This window comes from Prunus dulcis, chromosome 6 (assembly GCF_902201215.1).
Source record: "Prunus dulcis chromosome 6, ALMONDv2, whole genome shotgun sequence".
Classification (NCBI taxonomy): Eukaryota; Viridiplantae; Streptophyta; class Magnoliopsida; order Rosales; family Rosaceae; genus Prunus; species Prunus dulcis.
In genome coordinates this window covers 5,611,067-5,632,940 of record NC_047655.1, presented here as the reverse complement: position 1 = coordinate 5,632,940, position 21,874 = coordinate 5,611,067, and the positions used below count along the sequence as shown (strand labels likewise).

At 36.1% G+C, this 21,874-nt stretch overlaps 2 protein-coding genes across 3 annotated transcripts; one reads left to right on the top strand and one right to left on the bottom strand.

Moving 5' to 3' along the window:
- Positions 1-4,085: 4,085 nt before the first annotated feature.
- LOC117631399 (dof zinc finger protein DOF2.4-like) lies at positions 4,086-5,874 on the top strand. The gene is made up of 2 exons (XM_034364531.1): positions 4,086-4,348; positions 4,551-5,874. The coding sequence occupies exons 1-2, from the start codon at positions 4,298-4,300 to the stop codon at positions 5,589-5,591; spliced, it is 1,092 nt and encodes a 363-aa protein (XP_034220422.1). The 5' UTR covers positions 4,086-4,297; the 3' UTR covers positions 5,592-5,874.
- A 4,862-nt stretch (positions 5,875-10,736) lies between these two features.
- Positions 10,737-16,687, bottom strand: LOC117630826 (U-box domain-containing protein 13-like). 2 transcript variants are annotated; one of them, XM_034363622.1, is made up of 4 exons: positions 16,248-16,687; positions 13,615-13,731; positions 12,758-13,213; positions 10,737-12,336 (listed from the first exon to the last, which is right to left on the bottom strand). In XM_034363622.1, the coding sequence occupies exons 1-4, from the start codon at positions 16,515-16,517 to the stop codon at positions 11,179-11,181; spliced, it is 2,001 nt and encodes a 666-aa protein (XP_034219513.1). In that variant the 5' UTR covers positions 16,518-16,687; the 3' UTR covers positions 10,737-11,178. The 2 variants fall into 2 exon arrangements, with proteins under 2 accessions (XP_034219513.1, XP_034219512.1); XM_034363621.1 differs by having other exon boundaries at positions 16,244-16,642.
- Between the last annotated feature and the right edge of the window lie 5,187 nt (positions 16,688-21,874).

Here is a 21,874-nt window from a genome sequence, read left to right as displayed (position 1 = left end):
GTTTTTTTTTTTTTTTTTGGGACGAAAGAAATACTAAAGTAGTTAGTATCTATATCCTGGTAGGTTTTGCCTTAATAATTCAATGGTAGGAGTAGGTAAAAGTCGATTGAGGTCCTATAATTTCTCTTCATCTTTTTTTTTTTTTTTGGGTCAAAAAATACTTCATTGAAAAGCAAGAAGACAGAAACAACAAAGGGAGGAGAAACAGAAACAACCAAGCCAAGAGAGTGCACACCATTCTCTAGTGCAAGCTTTTACATCTATTTTTATAGATCACGACAATTATATATATATATATTTTTCTACTATACAAAATAAAACCTCAAAATGCATGCATGTTTAACTGAGGGAGGCCAGGTGATTCCTTTGTCTTAAACAAAGTCACAATAAGAAAGATTCTTTTTTTCCGTCCATATGAAACATGTTGCCATATGTCTTTCTTTATAAAGATTGGGTTATTACTGCTGTGTAATAGAAGTTTATGTTCTTTTTGTGTAAACAAATAAATTAATGTATTATTATTTAAAGTTAATTTTCTTTTTTGGTGTTCATTGATTTCTAAATTAAGGTACGCTATCATATAATTAAAATTTATTTAAGTTTACCTTTTTCTTTTAATATGCCTAAATGCTCTTGAAATGTTTCTATGGATTCTTTACAAACTTGTAAATGATACTGGTTTCTTATTATGCTACTATGTACTTCTAATTTTCTTCTTGGATAATTACTTACTTTTGCTGTTATGGAATTATAAAAAAGGCCAAATTAAAGGGCAATAAAGCAAAACTCAGAGGTTCCCTAGCAGACATCCAATTATTATTATGGCAAACATTTTTACATGACCAAGTGCTTAAACAAAGTATTGATCATCATCAGTTATTGTTAAACCAAGTTGAAATTATAGAATTGTTTGTCTAAAAAAATTGTGGAATTGTTTATACTTAAGTATTCAAATTTCTAACTTAAAGTTGAAATGTTATTTCTAAAATCTATTACGTCCTGATCTCTTGGACCCCTGTAGTCCAAGAGATTTATGGTCACTCACCGTTGGATGTAAATTCAACGGTTGACTTGAATCGGGTAATAATCATTTATGCCATATTGCATTTATATATATCATTTTGAACCATTGGATTAATATCCAATGGTGGGTGACCACAATCTCTTGGACTCCTGTGGTCCAAGAGATCGGGACTGTACGTATATAATAGCAACCAATTCTTAGTTTATTTTGCATGAAACCACTTAGTCTTTTATTTTTTTTAAAGCCTTCTATTGCATGATCTATTTGTGCTTTTCCATTTCATAAATGATATTATTTTTTATTTTAAAAGAAATTATTCAATTATTTAACTATTCTTCTCATAACCAATATTTTGGTTTGCACATTCATTTTCTTTAATCTAACAACACAAGTTTGAATCTCCTCCAACAAAATGGATCTTGGGAGACATTTTGATTGTCTTTAATATCGAGAGAGAGAGAGAGAGAGAGAGAGAGAGAGAGAGAGAAGGGTTAATGTCACTTCTTGCCCTTGTTTTTTAATTTAGTTATAAATATATATAAAACAACATTATATTGATTTAAAGATATAGCTACATGATGTAAATTTAGTGATAATATGTCCTCTTTTCTAATCGCATCATATTTCACTAAGTAATCTTCTTTTGAGTTTTTCTTTCCTCGTACTAAAGTATTGTATCCTATAACATCATCTAGCTTTTTTTAAGGTTACCTAAACATAATAAACAAGAAACTACACAAATTTAATAACATTAATTTCCACCATCTTGAAATTCCTTAGTACTCTTAAATTTCATCATCCAAATACAAAGTAAAGATCCATTAAAGAGTATTTTACATGGTTGCCTTTTTGGCCTCAAAACCAAACATGCTTTTTATTATTATAATAATAATAATAATTATTATTATATGTAAATTTTCTCCTATACGGATGTTCGGACGTTGTTACCATGCGGACTTCATATATTTTCTATTACTCTTTCTGACTTTCCGCATATGAGAAAGCTTTCTTTTCCCATCCGGATTATCTATAGAAATACTCATGTATATAGTCAGTATCTATATCATGATAGGCTATGTCTTAATAATTCAATGGTAAGAGTAGGTAAAAGTCGATTGAGGTTCTATAATTTCTCTTTTCTTTTTTAGCTTTTTTGTGGTCGAAAAATACTTCATTGAAAAGTAAGAAGCCAGAAACAACAAAGGGAGGAGAAACAGAAACAACCAAGCCAAGAGAGTGCGCACACCTATTGCAAGTCACATCCATTTTTATAGATCACGACACGGCAATCATATATATTTTTCTACCATGCAAAACAAAACCTCAAAATGCATGCATGTTTAACTCAGGGAGGCGAGGTATGTATGAATGATCCATGTGGAATCCAAAGTTTAATATCTTGTGACATTTTCTTGTCAACCTAAAGAAAATTAATGAACTTAATTACTGTGATCAGTAAAAGAAGATTCCTTATAGACGAAGCTTTGGCTTTTATTTATTAGGTGGTTCGTTCTCGCATCCCCCCCTTAGACTTAGCCCCACACCCAAAAGAGAAATTCTATAATATTTAGCGACCTGCAAACCATACTGGGTCTCTTTCTGGAAAAAGGTGATTAAACAGAAGGAAAAAAAAAAAAAAAGAGCCACGAAAGAAAGAAAGGTATCGAAACTCTAGCTTGCTAACTCTTAGTGCTCTCACTTAGCTCAAATAATATATAAATGACAAATTAATTATACAGACACTTTGATGGATGTTCTCTTTTGTTTTCATAAATTATATGATGAGTTAGGCATTAAAGTTGCGAGACAACTTGAAGATTTTGTGATGCTTAAAAGGCCATAAAGATGGATAAAATTTGGGGCACGCTAAAGATTTTTTCTTTATCGATGGTCTGTCGTAATTGACTGCTTAGAAAGAAAAGGAGTCTTATCTATCACAGTAATTTAGCATGTTTTGGAATTAATATGAATTTATAAATTTTTTTTTTTAACGAAAGTATAGAAGAAGAAGATGAAGAAAAATAACATTTAGCACCTTTAATTTGTGGTGGTTTTTTTTTAGCATATAATAATCTTAGGTTAGGATGTGGATGTGGTTCACACTTTTAGCATCCCCTTCGTCCCACCCATACTTCTTTTTCATAATCACTGTACATCGTCAACATTCCTTCTTGGTTAAGAGTTTAATAACAGTTCATTAAAAAAATTCCTTTTTATGTGACATTTTCTCTCACATGTGAGTTTTAACATTTTTCTTGTAATTGTGTGTCTCACTTATGAATTCATATGTTTCTCTTATTCGATCATCTTTTAACGCACTTTATATTATCTAATTATTACATTATTTGTTACGAATTTATAAACCCGAAAAAATAATTTTATCTATTTCAACCGAACAAAGAAAACGATTACTTGGAAGCACTCACAATTCCCAAACCAAACACAGTCTTAAGTGTTCTTTTTAAGTTTATAGATTTTGCAAACTAGAGTTTCCCCACGAGACTTTCTCAAAGGTGCACTCATCAGTTTTTCAATTACATTGATGGTGCTGCATGATAAAATAAAAAGAGTACTAATTGAAAAGCTATCGCTTCAACTGATGATCTCTTCTAACAAAGTAAAAAAAGATTACCACTTGATACCAATTGATTAAGGGCAACGGTGAGTTAGTTATACACAACACACTTGATACCAATTGATTAAGGGCAACGGTGAGTTAGTTACCATGGCAAATTAGTCATGTTGGTAAAAGGATTAATGCCATAATTAATATTAATTATTCCGTACAACTCCTAATCAGGATTAATTTGATGACTTCACTTGGGGGTGGCGATCCCACCACCATGGGCCAAATAGATGGTGATTTGTAATTTGCTTTACTGTGCCACGTTCTCTATCTCTCTCTCTTTCTCTCTCATTCTCTCTCTTCCTTGCATGAGCCAGGCAGCAAGTAGCTTTTTTTTAGCACTAATTAAATCACAGTCCGCAGCATCTCAAAAGAAAGCTTAAATGCGAAGAAATTTCGTCCACTCAAAACCCTAAATATATAATAAAACAAAAAGAGATGAGAATGAGGGAATAAAAGCAAAAATATACAAAAGCCTCTCCCTTGCTTTCCTCCTCTCTTTGCTTTCTCTTTTCTCTTTCTTTCTTTCTTTCTTTCTTTCTTTCTTCCTTCCTTTCTTGGCTCTGGTATTCCCTTGGTATGATTCTCCACCACCATATTTCCTAAAGACCCATCAAACTTTATAAAAGAAATAAAGATCAAACACCATGGTTTTCTCATCTATTCCAGTCTATTTAGATCCTCCCAATTGGCACCAGGTGAGGTTTTCTCTAGCTCCAGTTTTTCCATCAACACCTTCTATCTTCACCAAAACAGAAAAGGGAAGAACAAAAAAAAAGCAAATTCAAAAGATATATTTATTCCTATTCCTTCGTGATATATATCTCTTTGTGAATATACCAGAAATATATGTTCCTTATGCTTAACTCATAGTTACTTTGGATTTTTATTATCTTGCAGCAACCAAATCATCATCCACTGGGAAGTACTACTACTGGAAATGAAAACCCACTCGAGCTTCCACCGCTGCCTCTGCCGCCACTCACTCATGTCGGTGGCCAAGGGAGTACTGGTGGTGGTGGCCTGGGCTCCATCAGACCCAGTTCGATGTCTGATCGAGCCCGTATGGCAAAGATTCCACAGCCAGAAACCGCCCTCAAGTGTCCGAGGTGTGAGTCCACCAACACCAAGTTTTGCTACTTCAATAACTACAGCCTCTCTCAGCCTCGCCACTTCTGCAAGACATGTCGGCGTTACTGGACCCGAGGAGGTGCCCTAAGGAATGTTCCAGTCGGAGGAGGATGTCGCCGAAACAAGAAAAGCAAAAGCAACAGCAGTAGCAGCAGCAGGTCCAAATCTCCAGCAGCCACAAGTACCGATCATATTCAAACAGGTTCCAACTCATCTGATCATCATATGATTGATACTCATTTGTCACAACTGCCACCGCCAACTCATCAATCCCTGCCATTTCTGGCCTCAACAATCCAAAGTCTTGGACGTTATGGTGGAGCTGGGAACATGGGATTAAACTTCAATGAGATCCAGCAGGGACAGACTGATCACCACCATCATATGGGGTTCCAATTTCATCAGATAGGAGGCAATAATATTAACAATTTAAATGGTGGAATATTAGGAGGAGATAACCAGTGGCGCAATATGAATTTGCAGCAAATTCCATTCTTGGGTGGTTCTGGGTTTGATTCATCACCCTCAACAGGTTTATACCAATTTCAAACTGCTGATCAAGGAGTTCATCATCATCATCAAGCACCGACTGATCCTATGGCTGCTAATAATTCTAGGGTTAATAATACTGGTGATCACCTGCCCCCTCCAGTGAAAGTTGAAGACAATCGTGGGCTTAGTTTGACAAGACCTTCTTTGGGTACTAATATTTCTGAAAACAACAATAATCAGTTCTGGGGTACTGGCAATTTGAATGCGTGGACAGATTTATCAGGCCTCAACTCTTCTTCCACAAGCCATCTCTTGTAAGTTTTCCAAGCCAGAAATTAAACCAGTGTATAATTAAGATGGATGCACGAGCCCTTGTCATCCTTGATGATGATTAGAGGTGGATATATGGATCCAATAACTAAGAAATGGTAGTCTTTCTGATTTGTATTTATTTGCTTTTTTTCTTTCTTTCTTGTTTTGAGTACTTATGTATCGTGTGTTAACTAATGTATGGTGTGTGTATGTACCATATGGGTTTGTATCTGCCACTATGAGCTGATCATCAATGGTACTCCTTTTGAAAAAAATTCATTTCATCGTATATCTCTCATATCTTCTTCACCCACATGCATTAATAGTACCAATTGCATGCATCACAATGAGAAAATTCAATCCGCACCATTTCTATCGTTTGATTTACTATGAAAACAATAGGGTACTTTGGCTTGAAATTAGTAAGTGATATTCTATGAAAATCTGTGGCTGGAACATGTGGCTCCACGTATGTGTTTTTGTTCGTACGATCTTCATGGAACACCACTTGACAAAAGCTGCATATCGATTAATTAAAGAAGAGTATGTTTTTCAAAATTATATGTATATATATATGTACATGAATCAAGAGGAGATTGAAGTTTATACTTTATATATGTAGAGATTCTGTATAGCTTAATTTATTATGTCCCTGCAGTGGTGCATTAATTGCAAGTCTCTCTCTGTCTCTCTCATTTAGTTTTTAAAGTACTTTGTTGAGGAAGTTGATCCACATTCCACCATTGCCCTGAAAAGAGTTGCCTTTATTAAGTCCTTCACCAGCATCCTCTTCAATGGTGTCTCCCTCCCTCCCTCTCTCTCTCTCCTCTCTCTCGCAAGTTAATGTAGGAAAAGATCGATGTGTCATCAAGACTTGATCGAGAGAGGGTCGACACTGACTCCACTTCCCTGTTTTCCCCAATTCCTCTAAATCTGGCCAAATTTGAATTCCAAGAAAGCTTCTTGTCTCATGTTTTTATGAGATTCACTGAGGTGTTAATGTGTTTTCAGTTTTCACCTCCAAAGGAAAACATGTTTACTACATTTAGATTTTAAGTCAGAGAGACAGATGGGAAGAGAGAGAAAGAGATCAGAGAGAGCATCATCATTATACATACAAAACAGTACTGTGTATAATGATTTTTCAATAATAATAAGAACGATAAGATCAGTGGTAGTACTTATTTGTTTTACATGGGTGAAAGTGAAAGTTGACGACTTTGAAGGGAAATTGTGAGAAAACGCCAAAAATCCCACTAAAAACCATGCATGCAAGTATTTAGCATCTCAACCAAATCCAAGTGAGCAACAAGTATTCTAAATTTTTGGTAGAGAATGCTGCATCATGCAAGAGCTATATATGATAAAACCCTAGCTATATAGGTCAAAAGAACTCTATAATATATCATTGCCTTTTTCTTATAAGTGATCGAACACAGGATTTTGAGTGCAAATGCGTCTTTTTTTAACACTTTATTTACAGTGTTTACTGTTGCTACTTTAAAAATCAAACATGGTCCCCCAGTGTCTCATCCTTTTAAATTGGGTCAAAAAAATTATAAAACTTTGTCACGTTAGAATAGAAAGATATATGTGTGTATTGTTGATCTCTTCGGAGATCGATGTAATAATTACATATTAGTATTGTAAGCCAGAAAGGGTTGGTCATCTTATGAAAAAGAGAAGGAATCAAGGATTTGCTTTTGCAAGAACCAAGGCTGCCAAGCAACGGACGAATAAAGCAATCAAACCAGAATGCCAGAAGCAAAAAATTAAAGCAGACACACACACACACACACACACACTCTCTCTCTCTCTCTCTCTCTCTCTCTCTCTCTCTCTACTTGATATTTGATGAGTTTGGTCATGGGACGTGGACAGTGAAAACAGTTATTGTGAGTCGAAAATGTGCATGCATTCTGCATATGGGCGTCAAAGAAGGCAAAAGGGAAAGCAAAGAAATAAAAGAGGAATGGTTGCTGTTGTTGGTGATGAGCCTGAGAGACTGAGAGGTACGACAACCGCTGGAAGAGCAATCAAAGGCTTCAAAGCCTTATTCAAAAGCAAAGCATATGGCTCGGAAATCCAAGACCCTCTATGTTATGGATGTTCATTTTGTTGACCCACACTTTGATAAACGTGAAATATATGCTCTCTCTCTCTCTCTCTCTCTCTCTCTCTCTGATTGTTAGTTTTTTCTATTCGCTGCTTTTTGCTCTCTCTTTCTCTGTCTCCAGTGTTAAGTGTTTATGTTTGTTGAAGCAGAGATGGGCCTGCGTTTTATTTTTTTCTTTTTCACTTTATTCCTCTTTATCACCTTCTGATCTTCTTCTTCTTCCAAATGGGTCCATGTTTAATTTTGCATTTCTTTTTACATTTCTGCTTCTTCACCTTCTTTTTGAGCGTTTTGTGCAGTATCACTGATACACGTTCTGGAATCTGGGCCATTAAACTTATAGCTTTTTCATAGATTTTTAGTTAATAATTACTTGCAACCTGCATATTCAGTTTGAGTCTTACTTGTGCTACGTCACATTAGTTGGGATTGCTATAATATATACTCTCTTACGGTTGATAATATTTACTTGCAACCTTATAGCTTTCTGAAATATAGGGTTAAATGTTTGAGATTTGTATAGAGAGTTTGAATTGAAAAGTGTTAGCCAGCCAAGTAGTGAGGAGTTGGACAATTGATCAAGGATTTGAGCACTTCTTCTTCTTCTTCTTTGTTTTTTTTTTTTTTAGCACAAGCGATAGTCTAAACTACAAAGAATAGGGTTTCTCACACACACACAACTGATGCCATGGAGATTCGAACCTCTAAGACCTCTGGTATGCAAGTTCAGCACTTCTAATATAATGTAACTCGAAAGAAAATGATGGAAGCCTAAACATCAAGACATTATGCATAAGAACACTACTCTCGTCTATTTTGGAAAAATTCAAGTAACACTTACGATATTAAGGCCAAACTCATAAACACAAGAACTAAAATTGTCATCATCTTTCTAAAACTAAGAGTCATAATATATGTGATTTGATGTCTCATCAAAGTACTTTACTAGCATTCATCCAAAAAAAAAAAAAAAATTAACAAAGTACTTTACTAGCATGATCTCTTGATCTCTCATTCTTTTCTCCGATTGATTATACAATCTAGCTAAGAGATGCATATTTGCATCTGAACTTAAATTTTTAACTCGGGTCTTTATAAATTTAAGATTAGCTTCCATGCATTCAATCTGAAAAAGTAAATTCAGTGGTCCCATATTTTCCTAAGGGACCATAATATCATATGCATAATGCATCGGTATTAAGTTACTTTGAGATACATATGTTATGATACAACCCATTATATGTGTAGGTATACTATATGTATACAAAACATGTGGCAAGTTACTTTTGTCACAAATCATTTGGGTTTTTGCATATTTAGTTTTCACTTTTTTGAAACCACTCATCTGAATTTCAATTGGTTCAAGTGACATGTTAGTATCATGTCACATCATCGCCCCCTATGATTCAGCATGGTTTTCTGTGATGGAGCTACTTCATGCATCATCTTCTATTATCTTGTACTGATCTTTTGTTAGATGTTGATCAAAATGGTAGTTACTTTGGTCTTCGAATTTTTCTTTTTCTTCCAAGTTGGAATTCAAACAATTTGTGCATGTTGGAGTGCTACTTATAAACTCAGCGATCTCAATCCCAGTGAGATGATTCTTTAGAATTACAAATCTTGTTAGATTATGTCACTGACAATTACTTTCTCTCATCTTCATCATGTGTTTAAGTTCTCTTATATCTCACGGTCATTATCGCTACTTTAATTATTGTTGAATGAGTGTGTTTTTAATCTACCTGCCACATGAATTTCAAAAATTAAACGTATTCAATAAATCTCACAATCATTACTATTACGTTAATTATTATTGAATGCGTGAGATTTAATCTATCTGTCATACACGAAAATAAAAAATTAAACAGATTCAACAACAATTAACATTTTGATAATAATTATCACCAATTAAGGGTAGTGAGCAAAAATATTTTTGCTGACAAGTAGTATGTCAGAAAGGCAACTTTTTTGATAATCCCAATCCTCTTTAGAGTTTTTTTTTTTTATATAAAAAAAAACAAGCAATGTTCAATCAAATGTTTGTCAAGCATATGCCATGTGATATGACAGATGCCAAATCGCCCAAACAATGGCAAACCAGAGACTTTCATACTCGGTGAATAAGATAAGTTGGATTCTAATATCACATATTGAAAAAAAGATATAAAATATCTTGAGATGGCAAACCCTTATGGGTTGTATTCGAAGAAATGGAAAAAAAAATGTTTTTATTTCAGCAACAGAAGCCCAGGCTCATGGAATTGTTGATTTTGTAGCGACTAAAAAAAAAGAAAAAATACTAAGGATTTCACACGAAATCGTTTTTTGAGATTTTATTGTATATGAGTTTTTGAGACACCCTTCTCTTCCAAGCTGTTTTTGTGCAAATTATACACATACTGCTGGCTCCTATCATAGCCTGATTTCACATACCCCTTGAAGAAAGAGTGGCAAAAGGCTTTCCAATCAAAATCCAAAAGCTACAACTTTTTAAGCAAAATCAGTCTAGATCACCATGAGAACTGTTATTAGCCTTATTAGCCCTATCAGACTCAACATTTTGCGTGAGCCAGATAAAGCTCTCAGACTAGACAACACCATTCAGATTTCAGAACCACCAAAATATTATTTCCGGATTGAAATTTGCTAAATGGGTCTGATTAGGACAGAATCAGTCCATTTCTTTTGTGGCTCGGATTAGGAACTCTCATTCTTATAGTGTATTAGCAGGAACAACTTGGTAACAAAATCCGAGTAACATGCCTAACCTTTGACTTTAAGGTCCGTCCCAGGTTAAGCCACGGGCACGGCACTGACAAAGTTTTCGGTTTCATCGTAATACGGTCACATAGTATTACCCTAAAGTATAAAAATGTTTTCCATATTCTGTCATATCACATGGATTAGTGACATCGAGTGACAATGAAACCATAAAATTTCCTCATGTCACTGCCCTTCAAGTTACCTAATACACAAAGAAAGGGGGGAAATGAATCAACATATCTTCAGCAGAAACAAAAGAACAAAAAACAAAACAAAAAAGAGTCCCTCATTGAATGTGAAAATTGTACATATCTGTGGATGTTTGAAGCTTTGAATTTCAATATATGTAACTTTGATCTCTCAGACCAATATGTTTTGGATTCAATACAGGCAACATCTCTTCACTAAAAACTGAGGATGATTACAGTCGTACATGTTACAATGGTACAATTTTCACACAAATGTCAGATATATATCTCAGCCCTTCTTTCCTTTTGTTTTTTCTTTTTAACCCCCCTACCCATTGATGCTCTTTATAAAGAACCCCTGAAAGTATAGTCTCATCCCACACAAATAAAATGAATAACTTACAGACTTGGAAGGTGATCTTCCACCTCCCCCTGCCAAAGCAAAGCCGCTTCTTTTGACTTGAAAAGAACAAAAGAAACCAAGCAAATAGAAAGTGAACAAATAAAATAAATAAATAAACTATCAGCTGTCAACAGCATTTGTTGTGAAGGGTGGTGGCTGTGACTGCTGGGTCTCAGTCTCGGATTGAGCCTTGGCTTGTGCCTGAGCCTGCTGTGTCTGCTGCTCAACAAACCGATTTATTCGCTCAAGCAACTGTGCAGCCTTTCTCTTGCCTCTATCTGTGCCATTTTGTGCCAACTCCATTAATGAACCCATCACCCCAAGTTCCTGAGCCTCTACTATATGTTGTTGGTCTCCGGAACAAAGATGCACCAAAACTGCAGCTGCATTTTCTCTGTTTCGGGGAGATCCAGTACCAATAACTTCAACCAAAACTGGCACTGCCTCGGCAGCTCCAATGGCTGATTTCCCTTCAGGATGACTGGCCAGTATTGCTAGAATGGCTAGTGCCTCATCCACCATTCCACCTCCAGGCTCTGTCAGCAGCTGCATTAGTGTCGAAACAACACCAGCCCTTACTGCCTTCCCCTTGTTCCCTTGATAAATGCACAAGTTAAAAAGTGCTGTAGCAGCATCCTTCTTTCCTCTTTGAGTACCTTCACTTAGCAATGTTACAAGTGGTGGAATGGCTCCCGAAGCACCAATTCTAACTTTATTTTCATCAACAACAGAAAGGCTGAAAAGGGTCGCAGCTGCATTTTCCCGAGCTTCCATGCCTCCATTCTTGAGAACATGAACAATACCAGGAACTGCTCCACAGGATATGATGCTTCCTTTGTTATCCTCACATATGGAAAGGTTGAGAAGTGCTGTCACAGCATGCTCCTGGGTGCGGGAGTCTGGGGTTGAAAGAAGGACAACAAGCCGGGGGATTGCACCAGCTTCCGCAATAGCCACACGATTATCTGCATTGCGCTTGGCAAGAAGCCGGATTTCACCCGCAGCAGACCTCTGGTCTTCGGGGTTTGCTGACGTCAGCTTGCGGAGGAGAATTTCGATCTTAGTACGTTCTGCAGGCGAGCAGGCAGATGCAGTTTTATTAAGTCGAGCATTGGGTCTTTTTGGTGGTTCAATGCCATTTGCCTCACACCACTGGGCTATGAGACTACGTAAAGCATAGTTCGGTGTGAGGGTGGTATTAGAGAGGTTCTGTTGCGTTTTCGGACATGTCCCATGCCCTGCTTCAAGCCACTTTTCAATACAGGAACGTTCATAGGTCTGCAGCAGTGGAAACAAGATCTTTTAAATTGGATTGTGTCCCGGGGCATGGACTTCAAATGTATTCATAAAAAATTAACCCCATATATAGGAATACAAGTATCCAGTCTTTGTGACATCTTTTCAAGCTCGTAATAAAAAAGTTTTGGTTTTGTTCTGACAAACCATATGAAGGAACTAACAGAAGACAACCAGGCTGATCTCAAATGGGCGAATCATTGACCCAACAGCAGGATACAATGTAGCAAACAAATTTCAATATAACAATTTTCTACAGGAACGTGGAAACATGTTATTGACATCGGATAGCCATACGACAGAAAATGGAATGGAGAAAAACATCTAATAACATCCAATGAAACATGAAGGAATAAGAAAAAAGGAACAATTGAGTTGTGGGTGTCAAAGAGCAAGCATATACCTGCCCGGTTGAAACAATGACGGGGTCCTTCATTAACTCCAATGATATTGGACAGCGAAAATCATCTGGAATAACTGGGGGAACCTTGTGATTTTTGTCAGTAGATGCTTGTCCACTGCAACTTGCTAATATATTCTTTTCTGTTGCAGGAGCATCCAAGTCGGGATTTTCTGTTTGTACAAAATCCTTAATTTTTTTCAGTAGCATTGACATCTTCTCGATGCTCTCTCCAGGATCCCCACCACTGGAAGTAACCATCTCATGCAAGGCTAGTGACTCTTGTGTAAGTTCAGCTATCCCTGCCAATTCTAACTTTTCAACCAATCTTTTTAGGACAGCTGGATCTGTTGCTGCATCATTTCTACTGTAAAGGGATAAGAGATCCTCAAAGAGCTCAACATCTGGTGAATCAAACCTTCCATTGGCTCTTCTGAACTGAGCAAGAACTAGTTCAACCTGGATGAATGATACAGTTAAAGAATATATTTAAAACTGAAAAATCTCAAATATAATATAACAAATAAATTTAGGAGCTCTGAATCGGGACCTACTCAAATTCTTGTTGTACCACATATATATAAGTTTTGCACGTCATAGTATGGTTAAATGTCTGTGTGTGTGTCTGTGCACATGCAATCTAAAGATGTTTAAATAAACTTTAAAGAAAATACTTCAAGAATTCTGAAAGGAAGAATCTGGCATCTCATTATAATGTCAGCTTCTATAGGACAAGGATTCCAAAGTAAACATGTGAAGCCATATCCAGAAAAAGAAAACAAAAAAACAACTATTACATTGTGATCCCTGGTTATCACATCCCAAAACAATTACAGGATTGTTCAATGATGAATATATACCTGTTCCTTGACTTCATCTGATATGTCAAGATTTTCATAGGAAATTCCACTTAAAGCTTGTTCCAACTGAGATGTCACCTCATGGAACTTCTTCATAATTTGCTCCCTTTCCAGGACCTGCAGGGTGAAAAGGTTCATGAGAGACAGAGACAGAGACAGAGACAGAGACAGAGAGAATCAAGGTATCATATGACTAGAAGTTTGAACTTTGAAGCAATCTTAGTAGTTTTTTTTAAAATCTAAGGCTGAGTTAATTATAAAAAACCTTTAACAATGAAAAACAGGGAACATTCAACAGACCCCACCCATGCAAAGTACGGAAAACAAAAGCACATTGACAAATAGACCATATGACACAAAACACCTCAGAGTTTATAATATGAAATAGTCTACTCACACAGGCATGTTTCGCATCAATCTTCACTGTAATTCAGTATTCCTATCCACATTATTAACTAAGACATGGTTAACAAATTTTTTTCTGAAATTGAAGTTCAAATCTCAACCACTTATACTGAGAGTCTGGGAACACTCCCAGTTTGTTTTAGCCAATTTATGTAAATTGTGTTTCAAAACATGATATTTTTAGCCATCTTATTCCCTTCTCATCTGAATCTATAAAATAATATCAATCCTCGAACCCATATTCACTATATTTCAGCCATTGCTAGGAAATCTTAGGATCAAGATGTGTATCAATTTGCTTCTTTATTTTTAGTAACAGGGAGAATAACAATGACCAAAAAACAAGATAGGGAGCAAGAGAGATTGAGACGACATTCAGAAACATAAAGGAGAGATGGTAACTCCAATTCATCATAAACCATGTCTAGATATTTATCCCCTGTAGCATGCGGTACTATTCCTGACAATAAATCATATTCACTCTCAAAGCTCCACATAGCCCTTTTCAACAGTTAGTGGGCATTTTATACTATGGTACTAAGTTCCTCGAAGCACACGAAGAAACCATCAAAACACTGTTCTGTCTTATTTTTATGCAGCCTTTTTCAAGCCGGAAGATAGCTCATTACACAGCTGAGGGAAGCTGCATGTTTTTCTCTTTTCTTCCCAAAATTAAGTAGTAACACTTTTGTGAAACTGTGGTAGAATCATCATTCATACAGAAACCTTAACACCACGCAGGAAATTAACAGCTAGAACACGCTAAAGAAATCAAAATTTTGGTGTACATATAATCAGAAAATTCTAGCAAGCCCCAGAAGATAATGCCCATAAGTGGTGGTTTTCAAGAACTGCTAAATTCAATATGTTCATCTCTCGCCCACAAACTACTTTGAATATCTTCCCCAAAAGTGGTGTAACATCAACTACCAAAGTTCCTCAGCAAATAAAAGCAAGACCAAGAACAACCGAAATCTTGTTGACTTAGTTATAGTACCATCACTCTCAGAAATGCAAGAAGGAACCTTCTACCAAGTACATGATACCAAACAACCAAGGATATTCCACACAAAAATATGGATTCCCACTTCTGACTACCAACCAGTGAAATTCCATTCTGACCTGACAATTCCATTCACAACCACCTAAATCTTAATACAAAAACCACTCATCTCAGTAGGTGAAGCCATGAAGACAGACAAAAGCCTAAACCATAACAAGAGACACAACAATGCTTAAGTACTATATCTTGATACAGTTAATAAAACTGATGGAGACAAAAAGGACCGAACTATAAGGACCCATGAAAGAATAATAGGAACATCTCAAACCCCAGACATGAAAGGGGACACCCTAAAAACTAATGCAAATACATTCTATTCATACAAAGAGAAACTTTTCATTGAGATTTTTAAGCATGAAATTCTACTTGGGCTTGCTGCTAATCAGAGATATGAAAAATCCCCAAAATCAAATAAAACTTTCACCAAAACAAAGATGTAACTGCACCCAAATAAAAGACTAAGAATTTTTTGTTAAGGAATCTGTTTGGGAACTTTCTGCTGAGTCTCAAAATGGTAAACATATATAAAATTATTTCGTTACTTTAATTATCCAACAACTTCACTCAAGTCTTCCTCGCCTAAATATTAAAGAAGCCACAATTCAATTCAGTGCGAAAATTTCCAAACAAACGAATTAAACTTAACTAGTATCACTTAATTTTAGGAAAAACTAAGCACTGGAAAGCAGCAATGAACTTCAATTATTGGAACCATTTTTTTTATTATTATTTTTTTTTTTTTAAACATTTGATTGCTGAGAATGTAGCAATTGATAACAAATTAGAACTATAAATCTCAATTATAGCAAAAATTTGGAACCCTTGAAACTTTTAACTAAAACTAGAATTCCAATTTAGCAAAGCCTAACACAACTGTTTTGTTAATCTGAAGTTAGTATGCTATTACTTTGATTGCTTCCACAGCAGTCAATAGCGAGTAACAAACAATTTAGTCAATAATCCAGTGGAAGCAACAAATAGAGCAGTATCAAATTCAATAATAATAAAATATTTTCCTTCACCTTCCCGCATTTTCTCAGTAACCAAACAGAAAAAAAAAATCAAAAAAATCAAAACAACAAAATCATCGAGGCCAATAATCAAACGCACACAAACAAAAAATGTAAGGACGACTGAAAAAGAGAATCGAATGATACGCACACACCAGGTAAATCTTGCTGCTTTCGCTTCCGATTCTGAGCAAGTCCTTAGCCGATTCCAGAGCCTCCACGAAGGAAAGCAAGGCCTTCAGAGTCTCCCCAGGAACCGCCTCCTTGCTATCCCTAATCTCCTCGAACATTGGCGTCAGCAGCTTCAACCTCCTCGCCAAATTACAGTACTGCTTCTTGACCGTGCACCTGTAGTCGGAGATCGAAGCTATTTCGTTGACTAGGTCGATCAGGCTCTGCACCAGAGCGACTTTGTCTTTCTCCATAGCTCGTCTTCGCCGATCTCAGCTGAAACGCAGCGTTTCAGAAGGTTTTTGGTTCTGCAAAGTCTGGGCTTAAGGCAGAGGGAGGGGACTGCAAAATGAGAGCAGGGTCTTGGGTCGTCTCTCGTAGTCAGAGAGGGAGTTTTAGAGAGAGATAGAGAGAGAGAGAGAGAGAGAGCAGTAGGAAAGCGGGGAGAGAGAGTTTTTTAATGTGGCGCGGCTACGAGTCAATCTGAGTCGCTGAGTCGGCTCTTAACCAGGGTTGAGTTGTTGTTGGGTTGGGAATTAAACTTTAGCTGCGCTGTGCTCCGTGGAGTTGGTCGACTCGGCTGAAGTTTGGTTGGTTGGTTGGTTGGTGTTACGGTAGGCGGACGGTTTATTTGGCTTAGGTTTAGCTACCGCCGGTAAAAAAAACAAAAAACAAAAAACACAAAGTGGTGATATACCGCCGTTAAACTCAATTAGGAATGTAAAATATAAAATTCACAAAAGAAAAAAGTTACATGCAGAATTAATTTAATCTTGGAAAAAATAATTAACCCAAATAGTGTTACATGTCAAAGTGCTTCTTGTTTGGTACACCTATATGCAACTACTATTGTATTGTATTACGATTCTTTGACACAAATCCTATCTCCTCATAGTATAATACAGTTCAGTCTAATCCAATATAGTTCGATTTTGGTTTTAGGAATTTTTTTTCCATGTTTAACAATAGTGAAGGTAGAAAATTATACATTGTGAATATATAGAGTATATATTTAAGTAAAAATCATCTTGGTTAACGATTTTCTTTTATATCAGCGTAGATAAATTCAAACTTGAAATACGTATCGTTAGACTAAAAACTAGTAGAGTATTGAAGAAATATGCCCAAAAGTCTAATCAAAGAAGAGGAGAGACTAGACCAAGCCAACGTTAATTTCATCTTCTAGGAAGCATGCACCAATTAGGCAACACCATGTCGGCCAGTCAAACCATAGAGGCAACAAATCTCTTGCACACACGCTACGCTACGAAAAATAAGAAAATTAAAATGCTAGCCATGCATATATTGCATGGTTGGAAACATTCCAATTATGGCATGTAAAAAAGTGCTCCTCCGATGTGGGACATACACCAAATACCCAACAAGTCCTTATGCTTTACTTTTTCATATTTATATTTGGATAATGCCTCGCTCAAACCATACGCGTAAACAATCCCACTTTCCAAATTACAATTATTCCAGAACAATCTTAGCTGTCCAATGCAATACAATATTCGGATTGTGACAGATACATTTTCTATTCAAATGTTACTTTCTTTACATTTGGTTAATTAAGACTTGTAATTTGGTTAAAATTTGTTGAAGAAATAATAAAATATAATAAAAGAAGTTTTATCGTGTCTGATACATTGCGTCGAGCACTAATATAAGAGATATTTAGTGATATACCCATTTCTAGCACTAATATTATAAATAAATCCTACACAATTGAATTCCTATAAACAAACCCAAAAAAAACCCAAAAAATGATAGCTAGTCTTATTGAATTTAATATTGATTATTAAATTACTTTGATGCCCTATTGAGTGCTTTGGGTATTTTTATGAGATTTTGGGGTTGGGCTTTTTTTAAGAAATTGATGGCAATTTTGTAATTTATAAGAAGTTAAAAGCTTTTTTGTTATGTTGTAAATGGGCTTTGGGTGTGTTTCTAAAGTCCATTTTATATAGGGTATTTTTATAATTTGGGCCCCTATATTGGGTATAATAGTGAATCTCCCCTAATATAAAGCGTGCTACAATACTGATGTATTATAAGTATCTGATGCAATGTGCCAAGCACATGAAATGGTTTCATGTAAAGACACGACACAATTAACTAAAGCATTAACAAAGAGTTAATTATGCTTAAAGATAAAATAAAGCCAACTTGCATTAAATTATAAGAACTGCAACATCGTTTTGTAGTGGCAATCAAAAACAATGGCAACTAGTATGAGGCCTTGATTGAGAGTGTGGGGAATATCAATTAAATAAATGTTAAAATAGTAATTCTTTGTCGCTGTTTAATTCAAAAGGAAGCTCGGTCTGAAATAAGATATTTTGAGATGTGGTTTTAGTGCAAAAACTGCAAAGGACTGACATGCTTTTAGGACAACATGTGTTATCTATACAAATTAGGGACAGTTGGTAAAGGCCTCTGTTTCTTTTTTTTCTTTTTTCTTGGGTCCTTATTAGTCTTCCATTGATGACCTTCCTAGAAGTCATTCCCTTTGTTTGTGTCGGGTGCAAAGTGCAGCAAAATTATGACATTTTCTCTATAAGGTTGAATTGTGATGAAAAATAAGCGGAGCATTGGACCCGCCCAATTACATAAATTCATTCAACCTTAATCAAGAGAAGCGTTATTCATACTCAATAAAAAGTTTTCATGCAAGTCTCTTATACAATTTGTGGTAAACTATATATTTTTTTAAAAAGGTTATCGAATTATGAGGCACGCATAATATATAACTTATATATATTTATATTAAGATTGAATTGAACACAAGCTTCTTGCAACATGATATAAACCTCTTTTAAAAGAACTTGCATGGCACGGGGATAGCACTAATTTGTTGTCCCCAACCAATTACATTCCGCTATATACAAAATTTATCAGCGTGACAAAAACGTGATTAGTTAGATAATAACAACCCGTGATATACAAATTAGGGACAGTTGGTAAAGGCCTCTGTTTCTTTTTTCTTTTTTCTTGGGTCCTTATTAGTCTTCCATTGATGACCTTCCTAGAAGTCATTCCCTTTGTTTGTGTCGGGTGCAAAGTGCAGCAAAATTATGACATTTTCTCTATGAGGTTGAATTGTGATGAAAAATAAGCGGAGCATTGGACCCGCCCAATTACATAAATTCATTCAACCTTAATCAAGAGAAGCGTTATTCATACTCAAGAAAAAGTTTTCATGCAAGTCTCTTATACAATTTGTGGTAAACTATATTTTTTTTTAAAAGGTTATCGAATTATGAGGCACGCATAATATATAACTTATATATATTTATATTATGATTGAATTGAACACAAGCTTCTTGCAACATGATATAAACCTCTTTTAAAAGAACTTGCATGGCACGGGGATAGCACTAATTTGCTATCCCCAACCAATTACATTCCGCTATATACAAAATTTATCAGCGTGACAAAAACGTGATTAGTTAGATAATAACAACCCGTGATATACAAATTAGGGACAGTTGGTAAAGGCCTCTGTTTCTTTTTCTTTTTTCTTGGGTCCTTATTAGTCTTCCATTGATGACCTTCCTAGAAGTCATTCCCTTTGTTTGTGTCGGGTGCAAAGTGCAGCAAAATTATGACATTTTCTCTATGAGGTTGAATTGTGATGAAAAATAAGCGGAGCATTGGACCTGCCCAATTACATAAATTCATTCAACCTTAATCAAGAGAAGCGTTATTCATACTCAAGAAAAAGTTTTCATGCAAGTCTCTTTTACAATTTGAGGTAAACTATATATATTTTTTTAAAAGGTTATCGAATTATGAGGCACACATAATATATAACTTATATATATTTATATTAAGATTGAATTGAACACAAGCTTCTTGCAACGTGATATAAACCTCTTTTAAAAGAATTTGCATGGCACGGGGATAGCACTAATTTGCTATCCCCAACCAATTACATTCCGCTATATACAAAATTTATTAGCGTGACAAAAACGTGGTTAGTTAGATAATAACAACCCGTGATATACAAAATTTTCTCCTCTTTTAAGGTGTGTATCATAATAAAACCTTGTTATTTTATGTGACAAAGGTGTGAACGATAGGATTCCAGAAATTTAAAAGCAAATGTGAGATTGTTTACGGAGACAAGGCATTTTGTTTTGTAGCGTTTGTATGGCTTCATTCAAGTCAAAATAAATAATTGGGTACACATAGAACCAAATATCAATAATTAATTCCACACCACTTGTATCTAAACTATATCATTTACTGTACCACACAAATGTTGAGAAATAACAATTCTGTCAAATCAATAAATTGACTTGACGACATCCTAACTATTTTTTTTTTTTTTTTTATAATGTCACGTTCAAAAGTTATGAATATTAAATAATATTAACATATATTCGGATACAGAAGGTGGACATAAAAAAATCACATACTGACCAAAATGATCCATTTGTTGCACTAGGATTGATCACAGACAAAATCCAAACGGACCTCACTGGAAAAACTGGTTTGCTGGGGCTACACCTAGAAGCCTTTGACTATTTTCTGAAGATAAATCCCACCCGTACACGTAGAAAGCTCACGGGATTTTTGAGACGTCCGATCCCTATCCCAGTGTGTACACAGCCTGCCATATCAGAATCGCATATACACGTGGGCCACATGAATCGGGTGGGTGGTGGGAAAAGCTAGACCGTCGCTTCACTCCACACCACATAGACACGCGGCAGCGCCACAGTGGCTGGCTGGCCCCATTGCCATCCGGCTCGGCTCAAGAGCCTCGTAAGCCCGGTTAAAACTGTTCCCAGCCGTCGGATCAAACAACACGAGGGGAGAACAGTAGTGGGGTCCCACGAGGAAGGCGAAAACTGCGGCACATGGTCGACGTGTAGGCAATGATGATCCCTTTGCGCTGTCCGACGTGGCAGGATCGGGTCTCGGAGTTGAGGACGAATCAGAGCCGTCGGTTTGGGATATCATGATACTCGGTGCATCTCTGAGAAGAAATAATGTAAGGAAGTTTTTATTATATGCACCGTCGATGCGCACGTGTGGGGCCCTCGTGTGGGGCACAGGAGACAGTGGCGGGGAGGGGGTTATGCAGGTGCATGTGACCCGCCGTAAAGGACAGCGCAGATGACTGTAACGAAGCCTGGTGCTTTGCGCAACGGCCTTTCCTTAAACTGTGGGAACTTATTGCATCACACGTAGGTGAGGCAGGAGCCTTATCTCACCGTGCTTGTTTTGATTGGGCAAAAGAAACAACGCCGTAGAAAATCGGAAAAAAAACACAGACACGCACACGTGAATACTATTTGATTTCTTTTGGAAAAAAAGTGCTCGTCTATTTTGCTTATTTTCTATAATTAAAAAATAACATTTAAATTAGCCCATGATGATTTCCAGCCCACAGCTCATTTACACGGTGGTCCAGAAATTAATATGGTTTGGCCCATTCTAATTTTTTTTAAAATTTTTTTTTCTGGCTCTACCTCTGTTTTGATTATTTCAGATATCCAATTCGTTATTTCCATGACAAAGTAGTATGTTTTCTGGCTCTTACCCAATTCTCCAATAAGGAAATTTATATTTTTATATCATGCAACATGTCATACATTGC

What these genes read in the sequence shown, in the direction of transcription:
- LOC117630826 (XM_034363622.1), bottom strand. Translation starts at nt 16,517, where the DNA reads ATGGAGAAAGACAAAGTCGCTCTGGTGCAGAGCCTGATCGACCTAGTC. An exon ending in AAAGCAGCAAGATTTACCTG is followed by an intron (nt 13,732 to 16,247) that starts GTGTGTGCGTAT and finishes TTCACCCTGCAG; the next exon opens with GTCCTGGAAAGGGAGCAAAT. An exon ending in CAGATGAAGTCAAGGAACAG is followed by an intron (nt 13,214 to 13,614) that starts GTATATATTCAT and finishes TCATTCATCCAG; the next exon opens with GTTGAACTAGTTCTTGCTCA.
- LOC117631399 (XM_034364531.1), top strand. Translation starts at nt 4,298, where the DNA reads ATGGTTTTCTCATCTATTCCAGTCTATTTAGATCCTCCCAATTGGCAC. An exon ending in ATCCTCCCAATTGGCACCAG is followed by an intron (nt 4,349 to 4,550) that starts GTGAGGTTTTCT and finishes ATTATCTTGCAG; the next exon opens with CAACCAAATCATCATCCACT.